The sequence below is a fragment of the Henningerozyma blattae genome, chromosome 1, assembly GCF_000315915.1.
Source record: "Henningerozyma blattae CBS 6284 chromosome 1, complete genome".
Lineage (NCBI taxonomy): Eukaryota > Fungi > Ascomycota > Saccharomycetes > Saccharomycetales > Saccharomycetaceae > Henningerozyma > Henningerozyma blattae.
In genome coordinates this window covers 593,872-621,827 of record NC_020185.1, presented here as the reverse complement: position 1 = coordinate 621,827, position 27,956 = coordinate 593,872, and the positions used below count along the sequence as shown (strand labels likewise).

The following is a 27,956-nucleotide window of genomic DNA, read 5'->3' as shown; positions in this document are numbered from 1 at the left end:
ATAGATATTATCTAAACTCATATCAGTCTATTAATATTGTATAACACCCAGCCCAAACGTGGAATAAATTAAAAATATAAAGAAATGCCAGTATTTTGGAAACAATTCAATAATAACCAAAAAAGTTTTTCTAGTGATTCTTTACCACTACCGTCGTCTACAATTAATAAATCCCCAATAAAAGAAAATGAGAATAATAATATATTTGATTCTAGTTTCTCCCAAATACCTATAGAAAGTCCAATACCTATATCGAGTGTTGATAAGAACTATCTTTCTCCCCCAACTACTCTGCCTGCTAGAAGACCACCTTTGGCTTTGAAATTTGGCTCAAATAATAATGTTCCTACAACACCACCAAGTATAAATACTTCAAAGCAACAAGAAGAGCAAAATAAATATAGATCGTATAGAGATAATTTTATTTCAAACCGTAATGGGTTTACAGGTGGAGTATTTGGTGTTTCATTATCACAATCTTTGAGTGTCGCTAGTGCAGAAGTTATCGTACAGTCAGAGCTTGTTAATTTTGGTAGAATTCCTATTGTTGTGGCTAAATGTGGTGCTTATTTAAAAGCTAATGCTCTGGATACCCCCGGTATTTTTAGAATTGCTGGTAATAGTAAAAGAGTCAAAGAATTACAATATATATTTTCAAGGCCGCCTGATTATGGTACAAAATTTAATCAATGGGAACCGTATACTGTTCACGATGTTGCTTCACTCCTGAGAAGATATTTAAATAATTTGGAAGAACCACTTATACCATTAGATCTTTATGACGATTTTAGGTCACCTTTACAAGATAGGCCGCGAATTTTGAGGCATATGATGAAAAAAAATAAATCAGATATGTCTAAGAATTCATCTACAGTAAACCATACTCTAAATGCGCATAGTTCAAAATCTAAATCTATTCACAGCTCATCAGCAATATCACCAGCTGGGCAGCCATCTGATCTTAATCAGAACAGTAATAATGCTAAAAATCAGAATCTCAGTAATTCAACAGTCCAAAGCCATATAAATCACCATAATAATGAATCTACTGATAAAAAGGAGCCTGCTATTCATCGTTTAGAACTTAAAGATGTGCCAATAATTACTATGACTGACAAGCCACATGGTGAACCAAAAGAAATATTACCTGCTCATTCAAAGCCCATGAGAGTTAAAAATTCTAGCGGGTCTGGTCTTTCAATAACTTCAACTGAGGCAACAATCTCCACTGAGGCAGCAAGTAATCAACAAGCATTATCATCAAGCATGAATGAATTATCTAGCACTTCTCCAACTGAAAATATGCCACCTTATACTGATGACAGAGAAAACGATGGTGATGAGGAAGAGGATGATGCACTACTTAAGGAAAGAAAAGGAAAAAGGACACATAAGAAAAAGAAACTAACGAGAGATGTTAAGGCAGCCATTAAGGATTACGAGGCATTATTTGTATCATTATCTAACGACACTAAGCAATTAACAATTTATTTGTTAGATTTACTAAGCTTATTTTCAAGACAGTCTCAATTCAATTTAATGCCAGGCAGCAATCTGGCAGCTATTTTTCAGCCATCCTTTCTATTTCATCCACAGCATGATATGGATCCCAAAGAATATGAACTTTCCAGATTGGTAGTGGAATTTCTGATAGAATATTCTTATAAGCTACTTCCACATCTTTTGAAACTTGCTAAAGAAGAACAACTGAAAACCCAGGAGACTGATAGAAAGATATCAGCCTCTTCTAACATAGCTACTTCAACAAATATTAACGCAGAAGAACGGCCTGAATCATTCACTCGTGTTGATCCCTCTGGTAGTCCTTCTAAGGTACTAAATAGCAATGATTCACCAAATAGAGTAATTAAAAATATAATAAAAGATGATCCAGTTTCCGGTAGAACATCACCAATTCAGGCTATAAATATTCCTAGAACAATGTCTCCTGCTCGTATTACGCGTACAGATTCTCCCTTATCAATTTCAAGTTCATCGTTAAAGAATGGTGAAAAACAGAATTTATTAGCATTCCCATCGGATATACCAGGCATTGTCCAACCTTCTTCAGTTAAAGAAAATGCTGCAAATAATATATCACTGACAAATCTATCTCAGTCAATTCCAAAGAAATTTATATCTCCAAAAAAACCCATCAAAACTAGGCCACATTCCAGATCAATAGGCTCTGTTCCAAACCCTCCAGATGTGATCACAAGTAATAAGAGAAGGTCAAAATTATTCCCATGGCTTCATAAGCCTGGCATATTAAGTGACTCTGGTGATTTAAGTGTAACTGAAGAGGAAGGAGAAGATCTATATGATGATGAAAATGAAAATGAAAATGAAGTTGCATCTTTATCACCTTCAACACCTACCCATGATATTTCCACTGGATTGCAATACTTACCTGTCCAAGGTATGAATCGTTCATTAAGCAGCAATAGTGCTAATTTTACATTCAACGGTAGACCAAAGGCTACTGTGATAAAGCCTAGCGTTGGTACTACCGAAACTTCGATTTCTGCAGACTCTGCCATTAAAACAGCATTATTAGAAGGACCTGAGAATGGTCATACTAGATCTAGATCGTTTTCTGGCAGTGAAAATCCAACTTATATGAAGTCAGCAAAGGATAGCAAGCAGAAGAAGCGTGAATCATGGTTTCAAAGATTACGCAGCCCTTCACGGCCTGTCAAGAAATGATATATTCTAAGTTTAGAGCTCATCTTTTTTTTTGGATTTGTTTATTTACGGTTGTTCAAATTTTGTCTACAATTATTTTGGAAAGCTGATTTTGATTTTGATTTGAATTTTATTAACTTTTATATTTCCCCAATAATTTAGGATCTATATAACATTTTATATTTAGATTTGTACTATATATTTATTTTAAGGACCCCAAATATCCACGTTCTTTCTCCTAGTTACATAGATATTTACCTATAATTTACGAAGTTCATATTTATATCTGAAAAATTAACCTGTCTTGTCTAATATTTCGTATTATTATTTTTATTATTATTAAAGCGAATGTATACATAATAAAAATATATAATCTATAATATGCACTAGAATGATTTTGAAAAATTAATTAATTTTATGAACATGAAGTGAGAAACGAAGTAAAAATAGGTGGAAATAGAAGGAAGTATTCATGTCATTGGAGTCTATAATAAGTTAAATAAAAAAAATGCTGATAATTATTGTTAGTTTGAAGGAGTGTGTTTTTGTTTGGGCTGGTTGTATATATACTGATAATCATAAACTTCATCAATTTTATTATAATTTCTTTTCCATGAAGTAATTGATTTATCAATATTATCTACCTTAAATAAGCGGACACTTGGAGGCATGAAAATTGAATGAGGAGCTGTCAACCCTGTTGCACCACTATAACAAAGCCAAATATCATGAATAGATTGGAGACAACAGTCATTACTATGATCAAACCCACAACTTAAAGCCTTGATATTCATTTCATGCATATAATTGATTAAGTTATCATCGTTATCAAATCCCTCTGGTAAAAGATTTCTTTCATTATATTGTCCAATAATTGGAAATACGCCAGATAATCGATATGTGGGTATTGGTAAGTATTGAAAAGCTAAGGCTAATTTAGGTGGTGATTTGTACAAAGAGATATAATCTTTAAAAAATTGTCTTTTGGAAGTTTTTGAATTAAAGATAAAGATTGCTAGGTCATTTTGTGTTATGAGATTTGAATAATCATCCTTTGAATCATTTGGTATAGTAGAAAAATTATAAGGAATCGTTAGATGACCATTCGAATCTGAGTTTTTATTTAAACAATATGGTATTTGGTTAACAAAATCAGTAATTTCTTGTTGAGTAGCATATTTTGAGAAATCTTTTGCGCCAAAAGATATAACAAAGGGTATCTGAGCTCTAATTATTGGCTGAACCACGTTTAAAATACAGGTTTGATAGTCTACAGATTTATTGCCATCTAAAATATCACCAGTTATAACTACTAGATCAGGGCGTTCAATATCGATTATTCTTGAAATAAATATTCTTGATTGGAATTCTCCTAATATGGCAGAATTTTCTTCATTACCTTTTATATGAATATCAGAAAGTTGTAAAATTTTCAAATCAGATTTTTGTTTAAGCTGTAATAAATCTTTATTATTGATAGTATTTTTTGGGAAGGTATGATTTGCATCAAACCCACATTCAACTTTTCTTGTTATAGAGATTGGTATTGAGTTACCATCTTCATTATGTAATTCATGTATAATTTCTTTCCAAAATGGACGAGACTCTACGAAATTAGAACCTAAATATAACTGAATATTAGTAATTAGGCATGAATCATGTTGTATTTTGGACCATAAGATATCATTATTATGTTTCCATTTATTCATTAAATTCATTTTTGTCGGAAGAGGATTATTCCAAAATCGATACCACCAAGAAGTTTTTTGATAATATAACCGTTTATTACCCATCATGGAATCCGAAGATCTTAATGAGGGCATGACTTCTTGTAAAACTGTTAATGGAACTAATGACGGATCTCTTGATACTGCTATATCTGCCAATGGTTGTTTTTCATCTTCTTTATTTGCGTTAGTATTAAACAAATGAACATAAAAGAATGTTTCATATAACCAATTTGATTCAATTGCATACAATGAAGAATCTGTCATATTTTTTGACACCCTATTCCAAAGAACAAAGGAATTATCGTGGACAGCACTTTGTGCATATAATGTTTCGCAATTTTTATACCAACGATAACATTTCATCAATTTAATATCATCGATTAACCCTCCATTATATTCAACGGCATTTGGTTGAGATTTCACATTAAGGAAGAACAGCCGTAATCTTGACCAAGCAATGCAAAGTAAGAGGAATGTAGTCAAATAGGTGGTCTTTTTAAATACTTTCAGAAGTTTTCTTTGGGGTACCATAATACCATGGAATCGTTCAACTAGTATTCGTTATAGAAGTGATATATTTAGTTCTGAGTTTAAAAAAAGACAAGGCAACTTAGCCAATCAGAAAATAAAAAAAGTTAAAGCAATAAGGAGAGAATATTTCAGGTCAATCGACTTTGCCCTTCCATTAAAAGTTGAACGAAAATAAGAAAAACGTCAAAATAGCTTGGAACTGAGATATAAACACCCCTTCCTATATAATCAATTATACAATCTTATTTCTAAAGAACTTGAGAAATCTACAAAATATATCACTTATTTGCATTGTTAGCGTATGCTAATAGGTACGCATGTAAATCAACCCAGGCTTCAGTCAATATTTATTTTTGGAGCATTTTCGATATGCTAAACGCAATGTACATCGAAACTACTCACACCTTGGTGCCTGGAGGAAAGGATATACCATACGACTCATCTGTAAATTACACACTGTAAGCAATGTTTGTGGCAGTTAGATTCTTATTTATGGAGCTCTTACCGACTGCTTGTAAGCATTATACATCCTATTTCGAAAAGATTGGAGCGCTTTCACATAAGAACTCTATAAACGTACATACTCTTGTTGTAGTGCTGTAAAATCCTGCACAAGGATGAAAGTTTTGAACTTACTAGAAAAGTGAAACATTTGACGAAATAATCCTTTTCCAGGAATGAAATTTTTTAGCAATCCGATGTTGTTTTGGGACTTTCCAATTTGGTACTAGAACGCGTTGAAAAGTGAAAATAATGTCAGAAAGAGGAAAAGTCATTCTTAGTAGTAGAGAAATGCAAGCTGTGAAAAGAGGGTAGAATAGTGAAGTAGGAGTACCTTTCACAGTTATTTCAAGTGTTAAATCATCAAAACTAAGATAAGCCAGAGTCTGGGAGGCAGTGAATGTTCGAATACAATTGTTTAGGGAATGTAGACGTTAAAGGATAGGTGCTCTTAAAAGAGGCAAAAAATAAAGGCAAGCATATGCCAATTTGAGTATGGTAATATTCTCTGGTCATATGACGCAAGTAGGTTTATAGATTAGAGGATTTGAGTTAAGAGTGGAACTCTTAGTGTGTGCGTAAGCATCTTGGGAAAGCTTATTATTGAGGGTGATTGACGAGAAGTATCGTATATGGCAGGAATGCCTCGGATTATTCGAATTATCCGTGAATAATATGTCACTTAGGGAGACCGGCTAGTATCTTAGTAATGTAGGCACGTACTTTGTAGTACTCTTGTCATAAATGATGGTGCTGTTAACTTCTTGCTGTAATCTTTCCGTATTCACCTGGTAACATTCTTCTTCAAGCTCATCTCATCAGCCTGTGCAAAAGCACTGCAGCCTTGGTTCTTAGCAAACTTTTGTAACACTAAAGAATCATTTGGAATAGCATCTTTCTTACAATAGACAAACATAATTGGAGTCTCACTTGCAGATTTTGTGTTTAGTTTTATTTCATCTTGAACAGTCTTGTCCGATTCATATTTAGTGATTTCAAAATCAGTCCCCATGATAGAGCTTTGAAATTTAAACCATCTGTTACGTCTGTCCCTGAAAAAATACAAGTACGGTGACAAGACTGCCATTACTAGCAAGTGGGGATCACCGATTAAACCTAAATCTTGTGCTTGTTCAATGATACTAAGCTCGGGTTTATCGATATTCCATTCATTTTGTAAGCTTCTTGAAATTGTCTTATATTCAAGCATTTTCTCAGTTTTTGCCCTACTCAATTGCTCCTTGACGTAAGACAATTTATTAACCATTGGGCCTTCTTTACCATCACGCTGTAGATATTCTAAAGTGCTATTCAAGAATCTAAGAATATCCTTGCCTTCAAATGACTTCAAACTATTCAAGTCATTCAAGACTTCTTTCATCTTTAGTTTGTTTTGGTATCTGGTATGTAAAATGCCATTTATTAATTTCTCTTTACACTTTTTGGTGTATAGTTCAGGATAGAATTCAAATGGAATTTCCACACCATCTGGCTGAGTAATCAATTCAGTATCTTGATCCAGTTCATCAAAAATTACTGTTAAAATGGTACTAATTTCGTCTAATGAGCTCTCCTCTTCATTAGAAATTTCGTCATCGGAACTGCTAGAGTCAGCACTATTTTGATTTGTTCTTGGGTATATTGGTTCATCATAAGATCGGTATAATAATGAATTAAACATTTTGTATAAATTGGAATCGTATTCTTCGGGTAAGAAATGAAATAAAAATAATGACACTTTAGTAGGTTCCTTGTGTATAGGTATCTGGTGGAATGCTTTTGAGACAAACATGTTCTTCATTCTATTTTGATCTAAATCTGGTACGTGTTTGCAATCGTTCATCAAAGACCTTATGAATGTTGGTAGAATATCGTATAAATGTGAAGTTTCCATTAATTTTTTTTGTGTATTATCATCTAAACAAAGTGAATATATGCCACTTGAAATGTATGCCCTTGAGGAAATTTGTGAATTCATAATTGAAATAACTTTTTGTAGTTGCCATAGGATATAGGGTTGGTAAGTTAATTCTCGTTCTTTTTCAGACAAATTAATAGCATTTACAATTTCAATTCGATCTTCTAATCCCGGCTCTAAGTTGTGTGTATATTTAACTTCATATTCAGGAGTATCAATCTGTAAACCTTTATTCCAATTATCATTAAAATTTAAATTAACAAAGTCAGGACCCATAAATAAATCAGGTGCAAATAAAGCCAAGCTCATTGAAAATAATCCAAAGTAATTACTTAGTAGTTTTGAAGGTTCTAATGATAGTAGCACTGTTGGATCATCCGGTAAACTTTTTTGAACTTTATAGGTACCTTTGGAATAAACAGGTGGAACAAAAATTTGTTGAGAGTTATCATTTGAAGTCATTGTAAAATCTTGATAAGTGGGTGGTTGAGTATCTGTTAAATATAAGGGTTGATATTCTTCCTTCGAATCGATACTTGAATCAGAAGAATTTTCTGATAAATTTTCTCTTGATAAAATATTATTTGAATTACTGCCGCCACTAATTATAAAAGTATTACTGGGGAGATTACTTGTGTTACTATTTACTTTCCTACTATTCTTTCTGGACAATTCTATGTGGCAAGATGTGGCTTGCGAATCACTATCGAAACTTGAATTACTATTGTCATTATTATAATTATTGCTGGAGATAGTTTTCTGGGCCGTTAATAAATCACTTGTAGAAATAGCTTCCCTTTCTTGAGTATCTGGAGTATCTAAAAATATATGATTAATAGCCGCTTCCAAATTACCACCCACTTTATTTAAAGTTGATGTGGCTACATCTTTTGCGATCCCCATATTCAGCAATTTTTGTAAATGTTCCCCATACATCGTTAGACAGCTGAGTATTGATACTACGTGATTTAAGTGCGCAGAGTAGAAGTAATCCCTGAAAATATATATATCCTAATGTAAAACATTACCAAATGCAATCCTTTACGAGAGTCTTTTACATCCACGAAAGCATCTTCGAATTAATTAGCTGCTATCAATAGATTCCGAAAATTCCCTATATTTTTTGACTTTAAAAATTATACAAATATTTTGATATTTCCCAATTCCCCCGAAATGTTCATTCAAAAGTAGTAATCGCTAAAAGATGCTTCATTTCTGATAAACTTTTTATCAGTTCTAGTTTGAAGCCAGAATGTAGCATTCTTGTAAATAGCCACAAACGTGTCTACTTTGTAACAATATTGCAGTGAGTTGTTAAAATTAAATATTAGCAAAAGAAGATATAAATGTACACTATATAAAAGTTTGTGGCAGTTAGTATGTAAAAATGCACTTATGTTGAAGAATTCTGCTTCCATGCATGTCCCAATCAGCAGTGGTTACAAATAATTCTTCAACAAGCTTTATCTGGGCTAAGACACTAGCACCCTTCCATATCAATTCAGCTGGATCCATATTACGCGGAGATGGTAGAATACTAACTGGGAAAAAACTGTCATTGCTAGCTTGCTGTTCTAATATGGGGCCATATGCTTCAAATTCAGTCTTGATTAATTCATCGATGGCTTTTTTGAGACTTTCTTCTTCTTCAGATGTCTTATTTGTCTTACCGTAGTTTGGTAACTCCTTGATTAATTTCGTTAGCTTTTTGTAAAATGTAGGGAATGAATTTACAGATAATAGTCGAGGTCTCCAAATTTTTATACGATCTTCTAAGATAAAATCTAAAGAAGGAATCTTGGCACCACCTCCAACAAGTAGAATATTTGAATAAAACGAATTGATTTTAGATATATCAAGAGATGCAGATGCATTAGCTATACTTTGAATGATGGCTTTTTCTAGAGAAGTATAATTAGAGTTGGGTATTTCATGCTCTTTATCAATTTCATCGCGAATTTCCTCTAAATTTAAATGAATATTTAATGTTCTTTTCAACATTGATATTTCATCTGATGTTTCAGAATATAAATTTTTATTCAAACAATCGGCTTGTGCAATCGACTTCCAATCATTTAATTCGCTAGTAAATATATCTCTTGAAGCTGGTAATTGTTTCTTTACTTGTTCATTCTTGTACTTAGCAAGTTGTTCTGATTTTAATAACTTTAAAACTTGGGGATAAAATAAAGATAATGGAGCTAACATAACTTCTTCAAATGTCTCAAATTCATATTTTTGTGGTATTTGGCCTGGAACTCTTTTAATAAAATTATATAACTGGACAGTTACATTGGCATCGTGGAATGTAACAAAATCTTTTTTTAACTTTTCAGCCAAGATCCAATCATGGGCTGCATTGATATTCAGATCTGTATAAGGGAATCCACTTTGTAATAATAAAATTGAAAATAATTTTGTTATATCATCACCCCCATAATCTAATGAAACAATACTATCCTCTACGATACTACCTTCATCTACACATGCAATTCTCGTTTGTGTAGCTCCAACATTAACCACACACGTGGAAGAACCAACACCTGCACCATAACAAGTTGCTAATGATTCTTGTATTATTGCGACAGCATTGAATTGCATCTCATTTAATAATAATCTGAACATGACTTCAAGGTGACTTTTTTCAAAAATATCAGAAATGACCAATACAATTTTATAGCTGCTAAAATCAGAGGTCTTCAATTGGAAAGTATCAGATGTCAATATATGAACAAGGAATTCACATACTTCTGATAGCAGTTCAGATAATGTTCTATAATAAGGTGCTTCAATATTAAAAGAACCCCCATTTATAAAAGGATATCTTATTATGAAATTTTCTTTCGAGCATCGTATGGCATCAGAACCGAAATATTTTTTTTGAGGATCATTTATCCAACGGTTTACATCTTCTATATCATTTTTTTCAGTTACATCTTCGGGTTTAGAATTTTTATTGAATGACAACACTTGTTCATGGCCATTAGTTTGCACTTTACGTTTATAAAATCTCATTCTTTCTTTGAAACTCTTTAGTAATTCATTTTTATATTCATCAAATTTCTCTGACTGATCTTTGGAATAATTAAAGTTATCATTTAATTCAGAAACGGTATCTAAAAATTGATTCTTTGGAACAGCAACGCAAGATGGAATTAAAATAGGGTTTGGATCTTGGGCATAGCCAATTTTTAAGAATTTTGAGCCAGGGTGAATAACAATTGTGGTAGAAGGATCTCCCAAATTAATATCTTCATCTTGAGCTGCTTGATTTGCTTCGCCTCTTCCTTCTTGAAAATCTGGAGTATTATTCAAGGATGTCGTTGTTTGTGCATTTTCCCTAATTTCTTTTCTATTTCTCATAGCAAATATTTGACTATCTTTTTTCAGATAATCAGATGAATAATTCTTTTGATTTATTAGCATAGCAGGTTGAAATAAACCTGTTGGATTAACAGTTAATGTTTCAATCTTTTCGATACCACTTTGTTTTAATTTTTTAGCAAATTCTTCTGCTGCCTTTAGACGGCCTAACCTTCTCTTCTCTAGTAAATGTAGATGGAACTTTTTATTTTTAGAACTATCTATTTTTGGATTCTTTTTGCTTGGAATTTTTGTGTCTGCTAGTGGAGTCTCACCATAATCATTATTGGGACGTCTCTTACGACCTGGTTTTCTCTTTATGATAACTTTATTAGATATTACGTTATGCTTCTCTTCAGATTTATCATCTCCAATATCCTCATTCTCATTTTCATTATCTGAATCTTGTTTAATATCGATGGTTGAATCATCTGCTAGATCTTGCACATCAATAGAATCTTCGTTGGAATCATAATTTGAATTTGCATCATCATCTTGATCTTGGCCTTGTTCTTGTGTATTTCCAATTGGCGTACCAATCTGATCGTCTGCACTTGAGTTTTGATCTTCTGACATTAAAATATAGTTCCCGCAATTGAAATGGTATACTTATATATCAATACCCAGGTATTTATTTTTCTAATTATTAAAAGCAAAGAATTGACTGACGACGTGTATTGGTCTATATCTTTTAGTGTTAAAGAGTATTTACTTTTCAAAATTAGAACAATCACTATGGACCAATCTGTGTAAATTTTGAACTAAATGACAACTACTTTTGTGCTATCAATGATGTTGAAAAAAAATTTGATTCTAAATCCAAGAAACTATTTAGTTTGCTAGCCCTATTAATAACAGTTGAAACTAGTGATATGGTATTTCAGCTAAAAAATAAAATCCACCCAGACATCACCATACTAAAATTTTTGGCAAAAATATACGTGCGAAAACCGGGAATCGAACCCGGGCCATAAGTATGGGAAACTTACATTCTACCACTGAACTATTTACGCTTCTTGTTGTAGAGGTTATTAAACAGCTATAATTTATAGAATTTTATAATATTAATTACATTGGATTTATTTAGTGTTACTTCAGAATTTTGCTGGAATATGATTATATCATTTTCTATTAAGTGATAAAAGACTTTTTATCACGTGACTTATTATTTAAAATGTGTTTTTCTTTTTATATCGAAAAACACTATTTAAGAAATATATTCATTTTAGTTATAGTATTTACTATATATTTCTAAATAAAGTAATCGTCTTTACATCTTAAACACCGTATAACAATGTCTAACTCTCTTGAATCCCAGTAAATTTGTAGTGATAAAAATATATATATTTGACCTGCGGTCGCACTGTTCAGAATATTGTTGCTCATAGTTTAATTCTTAGTTAAGTAATCTGTTTGAATAATTATATTATTATTATTATAAAAAATCTGCTTGCTTCTTTCGAAAGGGAATATATAATATATACAGGATATACAATGAACAGTTGTAAACTTTTGGGATATTTTTGTGGTAATTTATACTCCAAAAAATGGACAGATCCACCATCAACGAATTGATGGTCTGATATTAAAATAGAACCTATCACATCCTAATAACTTCTTAATAAAACTACTTGGGTATATTTAGTAGTGAGGCCACGTATGCTTAATTCATGTTGGAATATTTATTATATTAAGTTGTTATTGGTTGTTGTATAAATCTACAAGTACGACTAAATTCATACTTTATTAGCTGTTAACACAAACCCACGATTTATGACACATAATGCCACAGCTCTGACAATATTGTTTTTAAAAAAAAGTGTTATTCAATGGAATGGTACAATAAGCACACAATAACAGAAAAAGTTAGGTCAATTTTGTGATTTTGTCAAAATGCTTTAATTAACTTGACTGTGGTTCTATTGGAAGCTAGAAGTATATCCACTATCAAATTATATCTTATAGCACTTAAATAACTAACTGTTAAGGAAAATTGTATTTTCCAGCTTTTTTAGTTATTGATACAAGTTTTAAAATGGGAAGTATAACTATATCAAGGTTCTTTTATGGTTCCTTCTATTAATTGATTATAGTATATTGGAAGAAACTTCATACTACTGTATTGGAAATAAGCATATAGAAGGTCGCATATAATTACTATTATATTCTTTCGAACATTCTTAATTAATAAAATAATATCTTTATTAGAAAAATAATGTTTTAATAGAGCATGACTGAGTTTATTTCAATATTTTACTTTTAATTCCACAATAAAAGAGCTTGTTAATAAATTGAATGATACTGGCTAAGTAGGAACCTGAATAAGGAAACTTATGTTACGTATTGTACTATTTTTTTTAACTGCTATTGATACCGAGGATAAAAGTAAATAAATAGAAGTATATAGATTTTAAGAAAAAAGTAAAACATAGCTCATATATCTCAATTGATTTTCGAAAAGAAGTAAAAAAAATTACAATTTTACAAGCATTACTTTTATTGTTTGTTTGGTGAGGAGATTAAATTATAAACGGAAACTTTGGATGTAAGATTTTTTTTATGCCTATTATTTAAACTAAACATTAAAAAAATTTCGGACTTTTCAAAAAGTTATTTACTGTTTCTGTAAAGTTTAAAATTTAGAGTTTAATCATCTTTAAATTTTTTTTTTATTAGTTTTTAGGAATTTTATTTTTTTTTTGGCTTATTGACTGTTAGTTATTAAATAAAAAGTAATACTTTTACACAACTTATGTGTCTCAGAGCATGTCAATTGAACCCGTTTCTATAGCGTCCTATATATATATGTATATAGATTAATTAGAATTAAGAGAAAAATTATAAGAACAATTTATATCATTATGTTACGACAAGAATATCTAAATAGTTGTTTATTTTATATTCACGTGATGGAAAAGATTTTCGCATCGACGGATTTTAGGATTCAAAATCCCGAAAGCAGGATAGTGAGACTGCGATAGCTGCTCAAGTATTAAATAACGATTGACTTTTATTTTTTATAAAAATAGCTGGTACCTTTATTATCTTGGAAACTTGCTTAGATTATTTTTCAAAAAAAATATAAAACTGAAGAACCAGAGCGGTTTGCATTCGAATTTCTGTAAATAGTCTCAATAATATCTTCAATTGCATACTGAATGAGATCCTAGTTATTCCATTTTTTTAACACTCATATAATAAGATAAGAGACACGATAATTCTAAATAAGTGTTCAAACGGCTTAAAAATAATATAAGTTCAAGATCATCATATAAATATAAAGAAAAATGGAACAGCCCTTTCGACAGGTCTTGAAACTTAACACGTTAGCAATAACTTCTTCTCTTAGAGGCAATATAGGAGTATATAGTAGGCAAACGTATAGAACTTTATCTAAGTCAGCCTCTTCATCAAGAGTTTTGAATACTATTAATTCGCCTAATTTAACTTTCTTAACTTTCTATGAAATTTTAAAGAGGAAGAATCATTTCAATAAAAACGCTATTTCTAGAATCGTTAACCGCAGAGATTTCTCACTGGTAGGAAGTCATCTTTATTCTAATAACAATATTAGTCCTAATGATTTTTCAAAAAGTTCTGACCATTTAAGAATCCAAAATATTTTATTGAGAAAAAATCAGCAAAGAATGGATCGACAGTTATTTTTAAAAGAAGCTGATACATTCTATAAAAAATTCAAACTAAATACAAAATGGTTTTTAATAAAAGAAAATAGGCCATTTTCACATGATGAAATTAGTGCAATGTTTTCTTGGTTAATAATATCTCAATTAATTTGGATTATATTGGGAACAACCACATTCGTTTCAATTATTTTATTCTTTTTGAATACTGTTTTTGCCAAGGAGTTTGTTGGTAAATCCATTGGTCGTTCTTTAAATTTTTTTCTAGATGGTATAGATGTTCAATTTGGTGACGCAATGGTACCTGAATGGAAAAATAGATATATTAAATTTAACAATGTTAGAATTAAATCAATCACTGGAAGCAACAAAATACAACATAATAATATTAATGACGATATTGAAAAAAAAAATAGGGATGAAAGGGACTTAATCAATTTTGATTTATCCCTTCATGAAATGCTCTTGACTATATCGTTGAAATCATGGTTGATGGGCAAAGGGTTAATAGAAAACATATCAATATTTGGTATGACTGGTTCCATTTCTATCTCTGATCCAGCTATTATATCATTAGTCCACGATAAGACGGACGATAAACGATGGAGCACTAACTATACGAATGAGCCATTTATTTATAAATGGTTTTCTAATCCCAATTATGAACTGAAAAATATTCATATCGAGGACTCCAATTTTGAATTACAGGATAATCAGATGAATAAAAATTATTCCATTGCGATTTATAATTTAGAATTACCGATTTTGAGATTAAATTGGGTGTTGTTTGATTTTTTAAACGCAGATATTGCAGATGGTTCTATTAATGGAGCATTATTTAATATCCATAAAAAACAACACAAATTGGCATATATTGATGATATGAAAAGAGATTTGTCTGACTGGGAAAGAATTACAAGATTACGTCTGGATTCCATAAAAATAGCTGATCTTGGTCTGAATGAAAGCACAAATTTTAGTTGGATAAACAGTGGTTCTTTAGAAATTATTGCTGACATCATGCTACCGCATAATTATGATTCAATCACAAATATTTTTAACAAATCATTTATTTCAGATGAAGAGTCTGATACTTCAAACAAATATATATATGTGGATTTAAAATTTAAGTTCAAAGATTTAAAAGCTTGTACATCAACGAAAAATACCCCAGTATTGTCTACAGGAGAACCAATCATATCTCCAGAGGAATTGAAACTTCTTGTATCTTTTATTAACGCCAAACACGAAATTTTCCATTCAATAACCACGGTCGATCGGAATTCTTCATGGAATTTCCCTAACACATTTATTAAAAAGAATAAATCATTTCCAAAGATAACTGTATTATCATCACTTTCAAATAAAGAAAAATACCTAAAAGGGAAAAATGATGAAGATATTGAAAACGAGGATGAATTATTAGACCATCAAATAATCAAATTTCACGATCAGTTATTCCAAGATGATTCTAACGAAATAATTTTACGTTGCAGATTTGCTAAGAATATCAAAGATTTGAGAAACATAACTCTTTTTAATGAGGCGGCTATTTATGACACAATAACCATGGAACTGTATGGTGATTTTATGAAACTGGTGGAAGAATGGGAATATAAAAAGAAGAATGATTGGATGAAAATTTGGGGTTCTACTTTGGCTTCTCAACTAATATTTTTTGGATTTGGTGCAATGGTATAACTGCTCCCTATTTCAGCTCAAAGTATTGGCAGGGTTTATCTTTTAACAAAGCTCACGCATGACAGTAATGACAGTAACGAACTTGGATATTTGTATCCACTTTAATATGTCTCCTTTAATTAATTTAATTATTATATATTCATTTTTACTATTTCTTTGCATATTTTCTAATATTTTCTAAATCTATTCTACATCTATTCTATATCTATTCTTTAGGTATCGCACAGTTTTTCATTGCCATAACAATTATATTATTTTAAGGATTCATTTGTATAGTAAATAGTACAGAATAGAGGAAAAACAAGTTACAGCAAATTAGGCCAGTATTTATGTACACGTTTCTTGTAAAAAAGATTATTGTTAATAGGAAAAAAATTTAAAAATCAATATCCACCTAACAAACATCTTACACGTTCTTTTAACTCCATTTATTTAACATCACGTGATATTGACAATTTAGATCATATTTTCCTTATTTTCTTGTTTTTTTTTTTTTTTTTTTTTCAAAGCGTCGTAAAAATCTACATTGAAAATTCTTTGACAAATACTGCAATACGGTTAAGTGATGAAAGGATGCTCATCACAGAAAAAACACATCGAGAATTAAATACTTCAGACCTTAATATTAATTAACTGATATTATATTTTTTTCTCAGAAGTTGTAGCTAGACACTCAAGCTGAACTATTTTGAAAATATGAGTAATGAGGATGCTATTTTAGCCTGCATTGAGCAGACAATGGTTGCAGATGCCAAGCTAATTAGAGAAGCTGAGAATCAACTTAATGAATATCAAAAACAAGATGGATTTACAACATTTTTACTAAATGTGATAGGCAACGAAGCTATTTCGGCTAATATCCGTTTATCATCTGCTATCTATATGAAAAATAAACTTCAACGTTGTTGGGGTTCTAAACGTGAAGCAGGGATCAAATCAGAAGAGCAACAAGCAATTAAGCAAAAACTTGTTGAAGTCTTAGTTAAAGTCATTGATAACAATCATTTAAGACCTGCATTAACAGAATCAGTTAGAGCTATCTTAAACAATAATGATCCATGGAATTTAACCGGTGTTATTAATGAACTATTAAAGAGTGGTGAACAACAATATACATACGCAGGGTTGCTATTATTATTCGAAGTATGCATTGCCCACAGGTGGGATATGAGTGATAATAGATCCGAAATTGATGAAGTCATTAGCCAAGTTTTCCCAACCATAGAAGGTATTGCATCTCAATTGGTCAACAGGGAAGATTATAAATCAAATGAATTACTATATTTAATTTTAAAATGTTTTAAATATGCATGCTTAAACAACTTTCCTGCTTACTTTAAAGATATAAACAAAGTTAATGCTTGGATCGAAATGCATTTATTTGTCTGTGCTAAGCAATTCCCAAAGGAAGTGTTAGATTTAGAACCTGCTGATCGTTCTCTAGATAAAAGAGTAAAGGTTAATAAGTGGGGTTTTGGGAATTTATACAAATTTATTAGTAAGTATTCCAGAACCACAAAGGCAATATCAGAAGAATTTAATTCTTATGTTATTTCAAACTTAACTCCAGTTATTATTCAACAGTATTTTAAAATTATCCAATCATGGAAAGAGGGTACTTTATGGTTAAGCGAAGCCTCTCTATTTTATTTAATCGAATTTTTTGAAAAATGCCTTGTTGAAGATTCGCTTTATCAACATATAGAACCACATATTCAAATCATTATCGAAAATATTATTTTCTCTTGTGTTTGTGCTACTAAAGAAAGTATGGAGTTATTAGAGGATGACCCAGAAGAATATACCAGAAGATATTTTGATTTAAACAAAGAGGGGTCAACATCTGATGTAGCATCTACTGATTTTATATATGTGATAGGCCACAAGAGACCAGAAAAATTAAATTCTATTCTTCCATTTGTTAGCGAAATTTTACAAAGTTACTCTACCAATAGCGATAATCTTGAATGTGCATTCAAACAAGAAGGTGCACTTAGAATGATCTCTAGCTTATTTACCCAATTGGATGAAAATACTGAATTGGAAGCCATATTCTCTAACTTTATTGTACCTCTATTGTCCCAAAACAACTACCAATTCTTATTAGCTAGGTCGTTAGAGACTATTGCTCAATATACTAAGAAGTTCGAAGATATGGGTACCCTTTCAAAAATATTCGAATTGACATACAACCATTTCATGAATAGCGATGTTTTGCCAGTTAGAGTTGAAGCAGCTGATGCTTTAAAGACTTTGATTATTGCTAATCCTGACATACATAGCCACATCAGTTCACAAGTTCCAGGCATCACCGAAAAACTATTGATGCTATCCAAAGAATTTGAATTAGATACCTTATCTGAGGTTATCGAAACTTTCGTTGAACATTTTGCTGATGAATTGACCCCATTTGCTGAAAATTTAGCATCCAGTTTGGTTGAGCAATTTTTGACATTAGGTAACAGTATATTAGAAAATTCAAGCTCCAGTTATAATGCTGCTGAGCAGGACCAAGAAATTCAAGCTTGTGCTTTATTACAAACAATGACCACTATGGTTATGTCAATGACAAAGGTTTCCTTAATTGACAAATTTGTTCCCGTAGTTAAATTCGTCATCATTAATGCTCAAATTTCATTATTGAGTGAAATTGTCGACTTAATGGACTCTTTGGCATTATCCGCACAGGCCCTATTCAACCAGTTTACTCCAACCATTTGGGAAATAGTCCACGACGTCCTTGATTCATTTGAAACATACGCCATGGATTATTTTGAATCATATTTAGTATTCTTCGAAACCTTAGTTACTTATGGTTTCCCAAAAGATCAGACCTTTGCTGAACCATTCTTGACAATTTTGTCTGCAAAACTTGAAAGTGAAATTGATTACGATGTTGAAAGTGTTTTAGATATTCTGGTGTTCTACACTTTATCTATGAACGATATTCCATTATTTTCCAAAGCTATTAAGGCTGCATCTGTTGAAGAGCTAGAAATAGAAGATTCTCAAATAATTAAACTATTTCTAGCATCATTATCTGTCAAACCATTGGAGACCTTCCAAATATGTGAGTCAGAAGGCTTTACTTTGGCTCTTCTAACAAAGTGGTTTGATAATAAATTTGCAAGTGTCTTTTCCACTAAATTACAAATATTAGCAATTCTTTCGGTTATGAAATTGCCAGAACTACCAGGCTCTGTAATTGGATACATATCACAATTATCAAACAAATTAGTCCAATTGACGGAGGAATTACCAACTGCTATTAGAAGACGTGACGCAATGGCTCAAGGTGCAGAAGGCTTACAAGAAATATTCGATAATGCAAATGCTGATGACGACGCTTTCTTTGAGGAATATGAAGACGATTTGAAAGAAACTGTCTTGGATGACGTTAATGCTTTCCAAGAGGTTGCTAATTTTTTTACACAACTACAAAGTGTTAACCCCACTAGATACCAACAGGTTATTGGTTCCTTGTCAGAAGAAAAGAAGAATAGTTTGGAGACTATCATAGAATTTGTTTCAACAAATTAAAAAAACTCTCGCCTATTAAGAACACTCAGGTCTTGTTTTCTCCAGCATAGATATTTTTATATGGATATAAAGATATAATAGTTACGTAAATTATAGAATGCAATAATAATATGTATTTTTTTTTAGAAATTCATTTTCACTTAGAATTTTTTTACTTTTTCGTACCTCTTAATTTTTATTATCATCGCGAGAGACGAACTGAAAAAAAAATTTGAGATGAGCTAACAGATTTTTGTCAATTGCTAAAATATCAAGAATATTGCATAAAATAAGAGAAAGATCATTGAAAAGAGGTATTTATCTTAAAATTTACATCTATTTCTCAATAAACCACCAAGTAGAAAACAGCCTTTATCAATCAAGTTTAGATATGTCTAGCAATACTACTCCAATAGTTCTGTCTAGCTATGATGCCTCGGGCCAATATTTTGGCTACGTTTCTGTTGCTTTAGATAGACAAAGAATCGCAATCGAACCTGTTCAAAAGAGTGGAAATTTATCAACTATTGTTGGTGCTGATAACAATTACTTTTTATTAGATGACTCAAGTCACAACGTTTCTACTTTGGAATGGTACTATTCTTCTAGCGCCGATGCTCAGTGTATTGCTTTGGGTTTAAATATAGGTGAAATTTGGATCTATTCACCACTTGCGAACGATGTTATACATAAATTTTCTACAGGTAATTCTCGTGCAATTAAAGATATTAAAGTTCAAGGCAATAGTTTATGGTGTATTGATGCAGACGATGTCTTTTATGAATTCGATATAGAGAATTTTCAATTAACACAGCATTTTAAGGTAGAAAACTGTTTTCAATTGAATAAGTTATGTCTTTTACCTAAAGATTCGAAAAAATTATTAGTTGCATCTCATTCAATTTACTTGGTCGATATTTCCAAAAAAGAAATTATTCTAACATTCCCTGGCCATGTCTTACCAGTTACTATTCTCAAATTGCTATCTAGCGACTTTTTCTTGAGTGGTGCACACAATGATAGATTTTTAAATGTTTATGATCTCAATACTGGTTTAGCTAAATCTATTTTAGTTGCTCAGTCGAACGTTCTAGAGCTATCTCATATTGGCCAAGATAATATTGCAATTACAACAGAAGATGGAATGGTAGAACTATTTATCGATCCATTAGTTAATAATAAGATAAAAAGAAGAGCCGCAAAATCTAAGCAATCTAATAAACAAATCAGGTTTAAAGCGGATCGGGAAATTCCTACCCCAGTGATTAATGTTTTTATCAATCAAGATATTTTGAATGTCACACTGGTACAAGGTGCATCTGTCCCAATTTTTAAACAATTTCAATATAAGGAACTACCTTCTGAACATACTGAAATGGTTTCATTATTAATAAGTAACAAGAGTTCAAATAAGTTACTATATACTAATGATGTTTCTTCAGCAATCAATTATGCAGAGCGTAGCGTCAAAGTTACATCTGGTGATAACTTTAAGCATGTTACAGACGCTATAAAGGAGTGGGAATTAGAAGGAGATGAAGAAGAGAAAAAGGGTGAAGATGGACCAGTTTTTAAAGCGTTTATTGATGATTTAGATTCTATGTCACTGCAAAACATCGCAAGTAAAACTGGTAAAAAAATCAAAGGTGGAAATTTTGAAAAGAGAGCTGCTGGTACTATGTCTGTTGTTTTAACACAAGCATTACAATCAAATGATCACACTCTCTTAGAAACTGTATTAAGCCGTTCAAATACAAATGCCATTAAAGATACTATTTTTAGATTAAAACCCGTTTTAGCTGTTGTGTTATTGGAAAGATTAGCTGAAAAAATTGCTAGACAGACACATAGACAAGATCAACTTAGTGTTTGGATCAAATGGTGCTTGATCGTACACGGTGGTTATTTAGTTACCGTTCCTAATTTGATTTCTTCATTATCCTCCCTTTATTCAACCTTAAAAAGACGCTCTGATTTATTACCAACATTTTTAGGATTACAAAGTAGATTACTCAAAACCTTAAATACGTTATCTGTTGCTGAAGAACTTTTATTAGATAAACAAAAAGATGATGAATACTTGAAACAGGAAGAAGAATATGTTGAATATAACGAAGAATTAGATGATGCGGGCTTAATAGATGACGGTGAAGAAGATTATGAAGAATACGAAGATAGTAATGATGAGGATGATGGAAGCGATGACGACGCTGAAGAGAATATTGAGCATTCTGAGAAACTAACACAGGAATATTTAGATGCAAGTGATAAAGAGGAGGAAGGAGGCTACAGTGATCTTGAAACTGTTTAAGTACTCGTTAAAACAATCTCTGATTTTGTATCATACCAAGAATAGCTCTTTCTGCATTATGCTCCTACATACAGCGAGATATTACGAATATCTACGATTTATGGAATCGTATCATTACTTTTCAAAAATTTTTTCTGATATATTTTTGTAATAGCTTACTTTCATACATAATTATCTATAGACTTATCTCGTTAAAGCACTGTATAATAAAATCACTCAAAGTTAAGATCATTCGGATTTTCCACTACACTGATACTATCGCAGCAGCAGCGGTTCTGAAATAGGCATTTCAGTTACTGACTCTTGCCTATTAATAAATTGACTGTAATTAAACTTCTGGAAAATATTCACGAGTTTCCCGCCTAAATACGTTTTTCAACCGAGAGGCCATCGCCAAAACATGTTTGTTACTGCAGGGTTTCTCTGTAAAATATTTTTACTCATCCCGAGTAAACAGTATTTTATATGCTAAAAAAATGTCGAAAATTTCCATATAAAAAGGCGATGAGCTCACCCTGATATTTTTCACATTTTCAGCATTAGCTATTATTCACAATAAAATGGAGTTTTAGTTAAGAATAAGTTGATGAAATGATTCTTAGAGGATTTCTTTTTAACGTCTTATAAAAGTCTTTGTATTTTAATTAGTTTGTCTTAGTTTATCCACTTTTTGTTGATATTTTTGTTCCTTTAAACTTTTGTCTTATTTTTTGCTATTACATTTCCTGTCATCATGTCTGAAGCTGATAAACAATATATCTCCTATAATAACGTTCATCAATTATGCCAAGTCTCTGCTGCCAGAATTAAACAGTTTAAACCGGACATCATTATTGCCATTGGTGGTGGTGGTTTCATTCCAGCTAGAATACTGCGTACTTTCTTAAAGGAACCTGGTATTCCAACCATTAGAATTTTTGCCATTATTCTTTCTTTATACGAGGATTTAAACACTGTTGGCTCAGAAGCTGAATCTGTTGGTGTTACTGTTCAAAGAACTCAATGGATTGATTACAACCAATGTAAATTAGATTTAGTCGGTAAGAATGTTTTAATTGTTGATGAAGTCGATGATACTCGTACTACCTTGCATTATGCTTTACATGAACTAGAAAAAGATGCCGCTGAACAAGCTGCTGCTAAAGGTGTTGATCCAAAGAAGGATGAAAAATATAAAACCAATTTCGGCATTTTTGTTCTACATAACAAATTAAAGCCTAAGAAGGCTGATTTACCAGCTGACATGTTGGCGGATGAAAATCGTTATTTTGCTGCGAGACATGTTCCAGATCAATGGTTAGCTTACCCATGGGAATCCGTTGATATTGTTTACCATACTAAAAGGGCTATAGAGCAAGGCAATGATGTCTTTATGGAATAGATGTTAATGGCATACATATAGTCACTGAACTCCTATATGCGCTATCATATATTTATATTTGTATATTATTATCACATATTTAAGTCAATTATTACCTAATCTAAATTGATGATCTATTTTCAAAAAAATTAACATAATTATTACATAGCTTATTTTCTTTTTGATTCTTGAAATATTACATATATTTGAGAAGGGATACAAACTTCCTTAAGTAAAGCTTACCTAAGAAAATTATGTTGATCAATTGCGCTCTTCAAAAATTAATTCTAGGGCCCAAGGAGACAACGGACCAGCAGGAGTCACCCTATCTTGCCAATCATTTGGCAATTTCCACTTGTAATGTTTGACCATTTCTGTAATTGTTATCCTAATTTCAGTGAGTGCTAACTTTTCACCCAAACAAACTCGACGACCACCATGAAATGAAGTAATTTTACAAGAATTTTTAGCATATTTCCAATTATTATGAATACTTTCTATTTCCTTTCCCCATCTTTCTGGTTTAAATTCCATATGATCTTCTCCCCAATTCTTAGTATTATGAGAAGAACCATAATTACTGTAGCCAACATAGACACCCTTTGGAATAGCTATCTCAGAACCCAGACGACAAGCTCTAGTTGTACAACGGTTAATTATTGAATTCAAAGGAGGATAGTACCTTAATACTTCATATATAAAAGAGTTTAAGATTGGAAGTTCAAGTAGATATTTTGATTCAGTAATACCTTTAACTTCTTCTCTAATTAACTCTTGAAATTCAGGGTATTTAGCCAAGAAGTAAAACATACTTGTTAAAGCCATTTGAGGATTTTCATGGCCTGCAATCAAAATAATAATCATATTGTCACATAATTGCTTGTAATTTAGTTCCTCTCTGTTATAAGCACGAATTAAATCACTAGAAGCAAAAGTTGTTTGCTCAAATTTAAAATTAGTAATCAGATCATCTTGAACTTTTCGTACTAACTCCCTACGAAAGCTCTCAACTTCCTTGAAACCCTTTACACGTGAGGGTATTGGAAGTCTATCAAAGAAGGGAAATGTTAAGAAAAATGGATGAAATATTTTTTTCTTAATGTGTAACAAATGTTGATGCAAGGGGCAGTTGTCAGACTTCAATGTTCCAAAATCAAAACCTAATGCAACGTTTGAAATATTATCCAATGCTAATCTTTGAATTAATGGAACCATCGAAAGCCGATTACTATTCCCATTTTCAATTTTCTTTGAAAGCAATTTTCTAAATAACTTTGTATTTTCCCAAATAGGAGCATCATCAAAGTGCTGTAGCCCATTTGTTACTGCATTTCTGTATTTACGCCAGATTGCACCATGGGCACTAATGACATTATCACCGGTATAAGCAGCAAGTACACTATATGGAATCTTCTTCTGATTTCCACTCTTAGCAAATGTATTTTCATCCTTGAATAGCTGTGATAGGTATTCTGGCTTTGAAACTAATATATTCCAACGTGAACCAAAAAATATTTTTACGGCACCATATCTTTCTAAGGGTTCAGCCAAATATAATCTAAAAACATCTAATTGATCAATGCCAAACAGAATTGGCAAAAAATTCACATAAAATGGAATTGTAGGGATGTTCCTTGGAAAATTAAGGGGAGGAAATACAACTTTATAAGCTAGATAGACCAAAATAAAAACGGGATAGTACAGAAGGGGAATATCGAACATTTCTGATAGAATTGATAGGGTTTTGATCAAATATTTTTAAACGTTAATAACCTCTTTAAACTATTGTATTTTAATTATTAATACTTAGATTATATATATCCTTTCAAGGGTGTACGAAATTTGAATTTGAGGAAATTTTAATTTTTCTTATATAACATTAAATTGTTCACGTTTCTGAAACTAATTATTGAAGATTAATTAAAACGTATACTAACCCTTTATTGGAATCCAAAATATTCAACTGGTTTTCTATTAATGTTGTAAGAATTCTCTCTAATATTTTCTTTAATAGGTTTTCCCTAATAACAAATTTTGGGAGCTTAGCACTCTGTATAATTAAAGGAGTCATAAGCACGTTTAGATAAAATAAAAATTAAAAAAAGAAGACAATATTCCCCTAAATACGGACATTCTCTCTCAAATGAGGTACTTCATGAAAGCATTCACTCCAAATTTAAAATTAAACGAATAATATCTTGAAGAGGTTAAATCCAAATTTAGCGTGATTATATCTTTTTGGGGTATATTCTACGAAACATGTTTTCGGAGTTTCTCGTTCAGGTAATTAAGGTACGAAAGAAAGTGTGGGGACATTTCTCTGGAAAAATGCCAAAAAAAAGCAGGAGAAATACTAACATTCTTAGCTACATACAAGTTGATGTAAATTATTACTTTATTTTCACCCTAATTTTATTTTTATCCTTGCCCATTATACGCATTGTATAGAGTAAGGGCATACTATGCTAAAATATTGAGAGGGGATGAAATTTATTAGTTACATGTGGCCTATAATCAAATCAATTTCTTGCCATTGAAAAATCATCAAATTATCAATATAAAAGAATGATAAACGTTACAATAATGAAATCTTTAAAATAGATTAATCTTTCTAATTTCAAATATATTCGTGACATTTCAATTCATATTTATTTTTATATTTTTTTTCTTGTAATGTGTTTATTAGTTACTTCAAATATTCATAAGATTGACTAATTATACTCACAATTGTGAAAGATAACAAATTAAAATTTTAAAATTAACTCTGAAAAATTAGCAATGACTCTGACGCAAGAAAGGGAAGGTGAAAAGTATAATGTTGGTAGTTTTAGAGTTTCTACTACAAGCCAAAAACCACTTGTTCATAGGCATAATGATGACCTTTCTACATTCAGCAAAGTTTTGGTATTGTATACAAGAGACAGAGAAACTGGGGACTTGTATTGCATAGAACAAAATTATAAATTTTTGAAAACCTCACAATGGAAAAACTTTTTCAACATATATAAAAGCTTACCTACTACGCATTCTACCATTACAGATACTGTTACTGAATATATCGTCCCAGAGGTAATTGTTCAAAAATTTAACCAAAATTTACAACTGGATATCAAAATTTCAGAGTATATAAAACCAAATGAAAAACAAATTAGAGGTTGTATAACAACAGTGGAAAATGAAAGTAAGTTCAATGATTGGTTCATTTTTCACATACTAGATCAATCTAGATTAAGTAAGGATTATACACCTCTTTATAAAACCAGTGTAAAGTATGATGAATTGTTTACGGACTATTTTGCAAATAGTTTGAAAAATACCATCGTTGGTGATAAATGGAATGAAGGAGGTAGAGACCATTTTATCAGTAAGGTTCGTTATTTCACAGATCGATATATAAGAATTGAATGTGTTTTACCTGCATTTCCATGCAAATCATCTAACGTTGAAAAAGTTGGTGGTGATGTTCCTGATAAAGGCGAAGAATTTGCTTTAAAAAGATTAATACAAGCAACTCAAGAGGTTCAAAAATTTTACCCCCCTGGAATGAAAGTTTGGATCATCAGTGACGGCCACGTCTTTTCTGATTGTATTGGTGTTGATGATGATATTGTCAATAGCTATACTTGCAAGCTACACCAATTGTATGAAAGACTAGCAATTCCTGGACATGATGCTATTGGGTTCTGTGGTCTAAATACGCTATTTTTTGATGGTATCACTGCACCTAAGTTCGATCCAAAATGGGTATCCGAAGTTAAGGTTGAGCATTATACAGGATCGAAAATTTGTGCACTCTCTGACTTATCTAGACAAGTGCTTCTAAGGGGTTGCGATACTGATGCGGGACAACTTAAAAAAGAAATCGCTATTGATGGTCACCCCAGATTGTATTTATATAGGGGATTTTCTAAATTTATGTCAGAGGATTTACGCTTGTTGCCTTACTTTAAAGATATGTCAAGAAAAAAATTCAAGAAGACAGTTTCAAAGATTGCCTTTAACATGATAAAGAGAAATGACGCATATTCAAACCTTGTTGAATTAGCATTCCCACATCATTTGAGACTTTCAATTCATGCTCATACTAATGGTGGACCAAAATTTGGTATTAAAGTAATATCTCCCGAACAATGTCGTATTGTTAAGTCATTAAATGATTCATCTGAACCAAAGTCTGAAGACTTATTACATATTCCTACCCCTTGGCATAATTGTGTCGTTAAATTAACCGATCAAGATGACTCCTATTATTTGACAAAAGCATCTGTCGTAAAAGATGCCTTAGAAAAAGGCGTATATGAAGGCACATGGTATGAAACATGTTTAGAGAAGGGAGAAGGAGGACATTATATTTTAAATAAGGTTAAAAAACAATGTGAGCATTTAAATTAAAATTGAAAATTTAAATATTTAGCTTTTTTAGTTCATGAGCCCTTTTCAAAACCTAAAGGAAAAATCCTACTTGCTAAGTAAAATTATTTGAATAAATAAATAAATAAACTACGAAGTTTAGTTTTAACTTAATATTTTTTACCTTAACTATTTTATTATGAATTAATTACGAACAACTTTTTAGTCTCCAGATATTTATTCGAATTCTTCCCTATTTACCATTTTTCTCTGATTTGTGAGATTTAGTAGTTTGGGAAAAAAGTTAGTTTCCACTGCTTAGAAATTTTCTATCTTAAATATT

The 27,956-nt window shown here is 31.3% G+C and overlaps 10 protein-coding genes and 1 non-coding gene across 11 annotated transcripts; 6 read left to right on the top strand and 5 right to left on the bottom strand.

The window, feature by feature from the left end:
• Window positions 1–84: 84 nt before the first annotated feature.
• SAC7 (GTPase-activating protein SAC7) lies at window positions 85–2,706 on the top strand (the record flags this gene model as incomplete). The annotated part of the gene is made up of 1 exon (XM_004177526.1): window positions 85–2,706. One exon carries the CDS (start codon window positions 85–87, stop codon window positions 2,704–2,706), a length of 2,622 nt encoding a protein of 873 aa, XP_004177574.1.
• A 503-nt stretch (window positions 2,707–3,209) lies between these two features.
• On the bottom strand, window positions 3,210–4,946 carry SIA1 (Sia1p; the record flags this gene model as incomplete). Its single annotated transcript, XM_004177525.1, has 1 exon — window positions 3,210–4,946. One exon carries the CDS (start codon window positions 4,944–4,946, stop codon window positions 3,210–3,212), a length of 1,737 nt encoding a protein of 578 aa, XP_004177573.1.
• A 1,285-nt stretch (window positions 4,947–6,231) lies between these two features.
• Window positions 6,232–8,268, bottom strand: RUP1 (Rup1p; the record flags this gene model as incomplete). The annotated part of the gene is made up of 1 exon (XM_004177524.1): window positions 6,232–8,268. The coding sequence occupies one exon, from the start codon at window positions 8,266–8,268 to the stop codon at window positions 6,232–6,234; it is 2,037 nt and encodes a 678-aa protein (XP_004177572.1).
• Window positions 8,269–8,739: 471 nt separating this feature from the next.
• ARP8 (Arp8p) lies at window positions 8,740–11,304 on the bottom strand (the record flags this gene model as incomplete). The annotated part of the gene is made up of 1 exon (XM_004177523.1): window positions 8,740–11,304. The coding sequence occupies one exon, from the start codon at window positions 11,302–11,304 to the stop codon at window positions 8,740–8,742; it is 2,565 nt and encodes an 854-aa protein (XP_004177571.1).
• Window positions 11,305–11,670: 366 nt separating this feature from the next.
• Window positions 11,671–11,741, bottom strand: TBLA0Atrna24G. Its single transcript has one exon. It is a non-coding gene; the product is annotated as a tRNA-Gly (tRNA).
• A 2,274-nt stretch (window positions 11,742–14,015) lies between these two features.
• MDM32 (Mdm32p) lies at window positions 14,016–16,073 on the top strand (the record flags this gene model as incomplete). The annotated part of the gene is made up of 1 exon (XM_004177522.1): window positions 14,016–16,073. One exon carries the CDS (start codon window positions 14,016–14,018, stop codon window positions 16,071–16,073), a length of 2,058 nt encoding a protein of 685 aa, XP_004177570.1.
• A 696-nt stretch (window positions 16,074–16,769) lies between these two features.
• Window positions 16,770–19,613, top strand: SXM1 (Sxm1p; the record flags this gene model as incomplete). The annotated part of the gene is made up of 1 exon (XM_004177521.1): window positions 16,770–19,613. The coding sequence occupies one exon, from the start codon at window positions 16,770–16,772 to the stop codon at window positions 19,611–19,613; it is 2,844 nt and encodes a 947-aa protein (XP_004177569.1).
• A 370-nt stretch (window positions 19,614–19,983) lies between these two features.
• On the top strand, window positions 19,984–21,903 carry UTP5 (Utp5p; the record flags this gene model as incomplete). Its single annotated transcript, XM_004177520.1, has 1 exon — window positions 19,984–21,903. One exon carries the CDS (start codon window positions 19,984–19,986, stop codon window positions 21,901–21,903), a length of 1,920 nt encoding a protein of 639 aa, XP_004177568.1.
• Window positions 21,904–22,636: 733 nt separating this feature from the next.
• HPT1 (hypoxanthine phosphoribosyltransferase) lies at window positions 22,637–23,284 on the top strand (the record flags this gene model as incomplete). The annotated part of the gene is made up of 1 exon (XM_004177519.1): window positions 22,637–23,284. One exon carries the CDS (start codon window positions 22,637–22,639, stop codon window positions 23,282–23,284), a length of 648 nt encoding a protein of 215 aa, XP_004177567.1.
• Window positions 23,285–23,524: 240 nt separating this feature from the next.
• On the bottom strand, window positions 23,525–24,985 carry DIT2 (putative cytochrome P450; the record flags this gene model as incomplete). Its single annotated transcript, XM_004177518.1, has 1 exon — window positions 23,525–24,985. One exon carries the CDS (start codon window positions 24,983–24,985, stop codon window positions 23,525–23,527), a length of 1,461 nt encoding a protein of 486 aa, XP_004177566.1.
• A 1,056-nt stretch (window positions 24,986–26,041) lies between these two features.
• Window positions 26,042–27,655, top strand: DIT1 (Dit1p; the record flags this gene model as incomplete). The annotated part of the gene is made up of 1 exon (XM_004177517.1): window positions 26,042–27,655. One exon carries the CDS (start codon window positions 26,042–26,044, stop codon window positions 27,653–27,655), a length of 1,614 nt encoding a protein of 537 aa, XP_004177565.1.
• Between the last annotated feature and the right edge of the window lie 301 nt (window positions 27,656–27,956).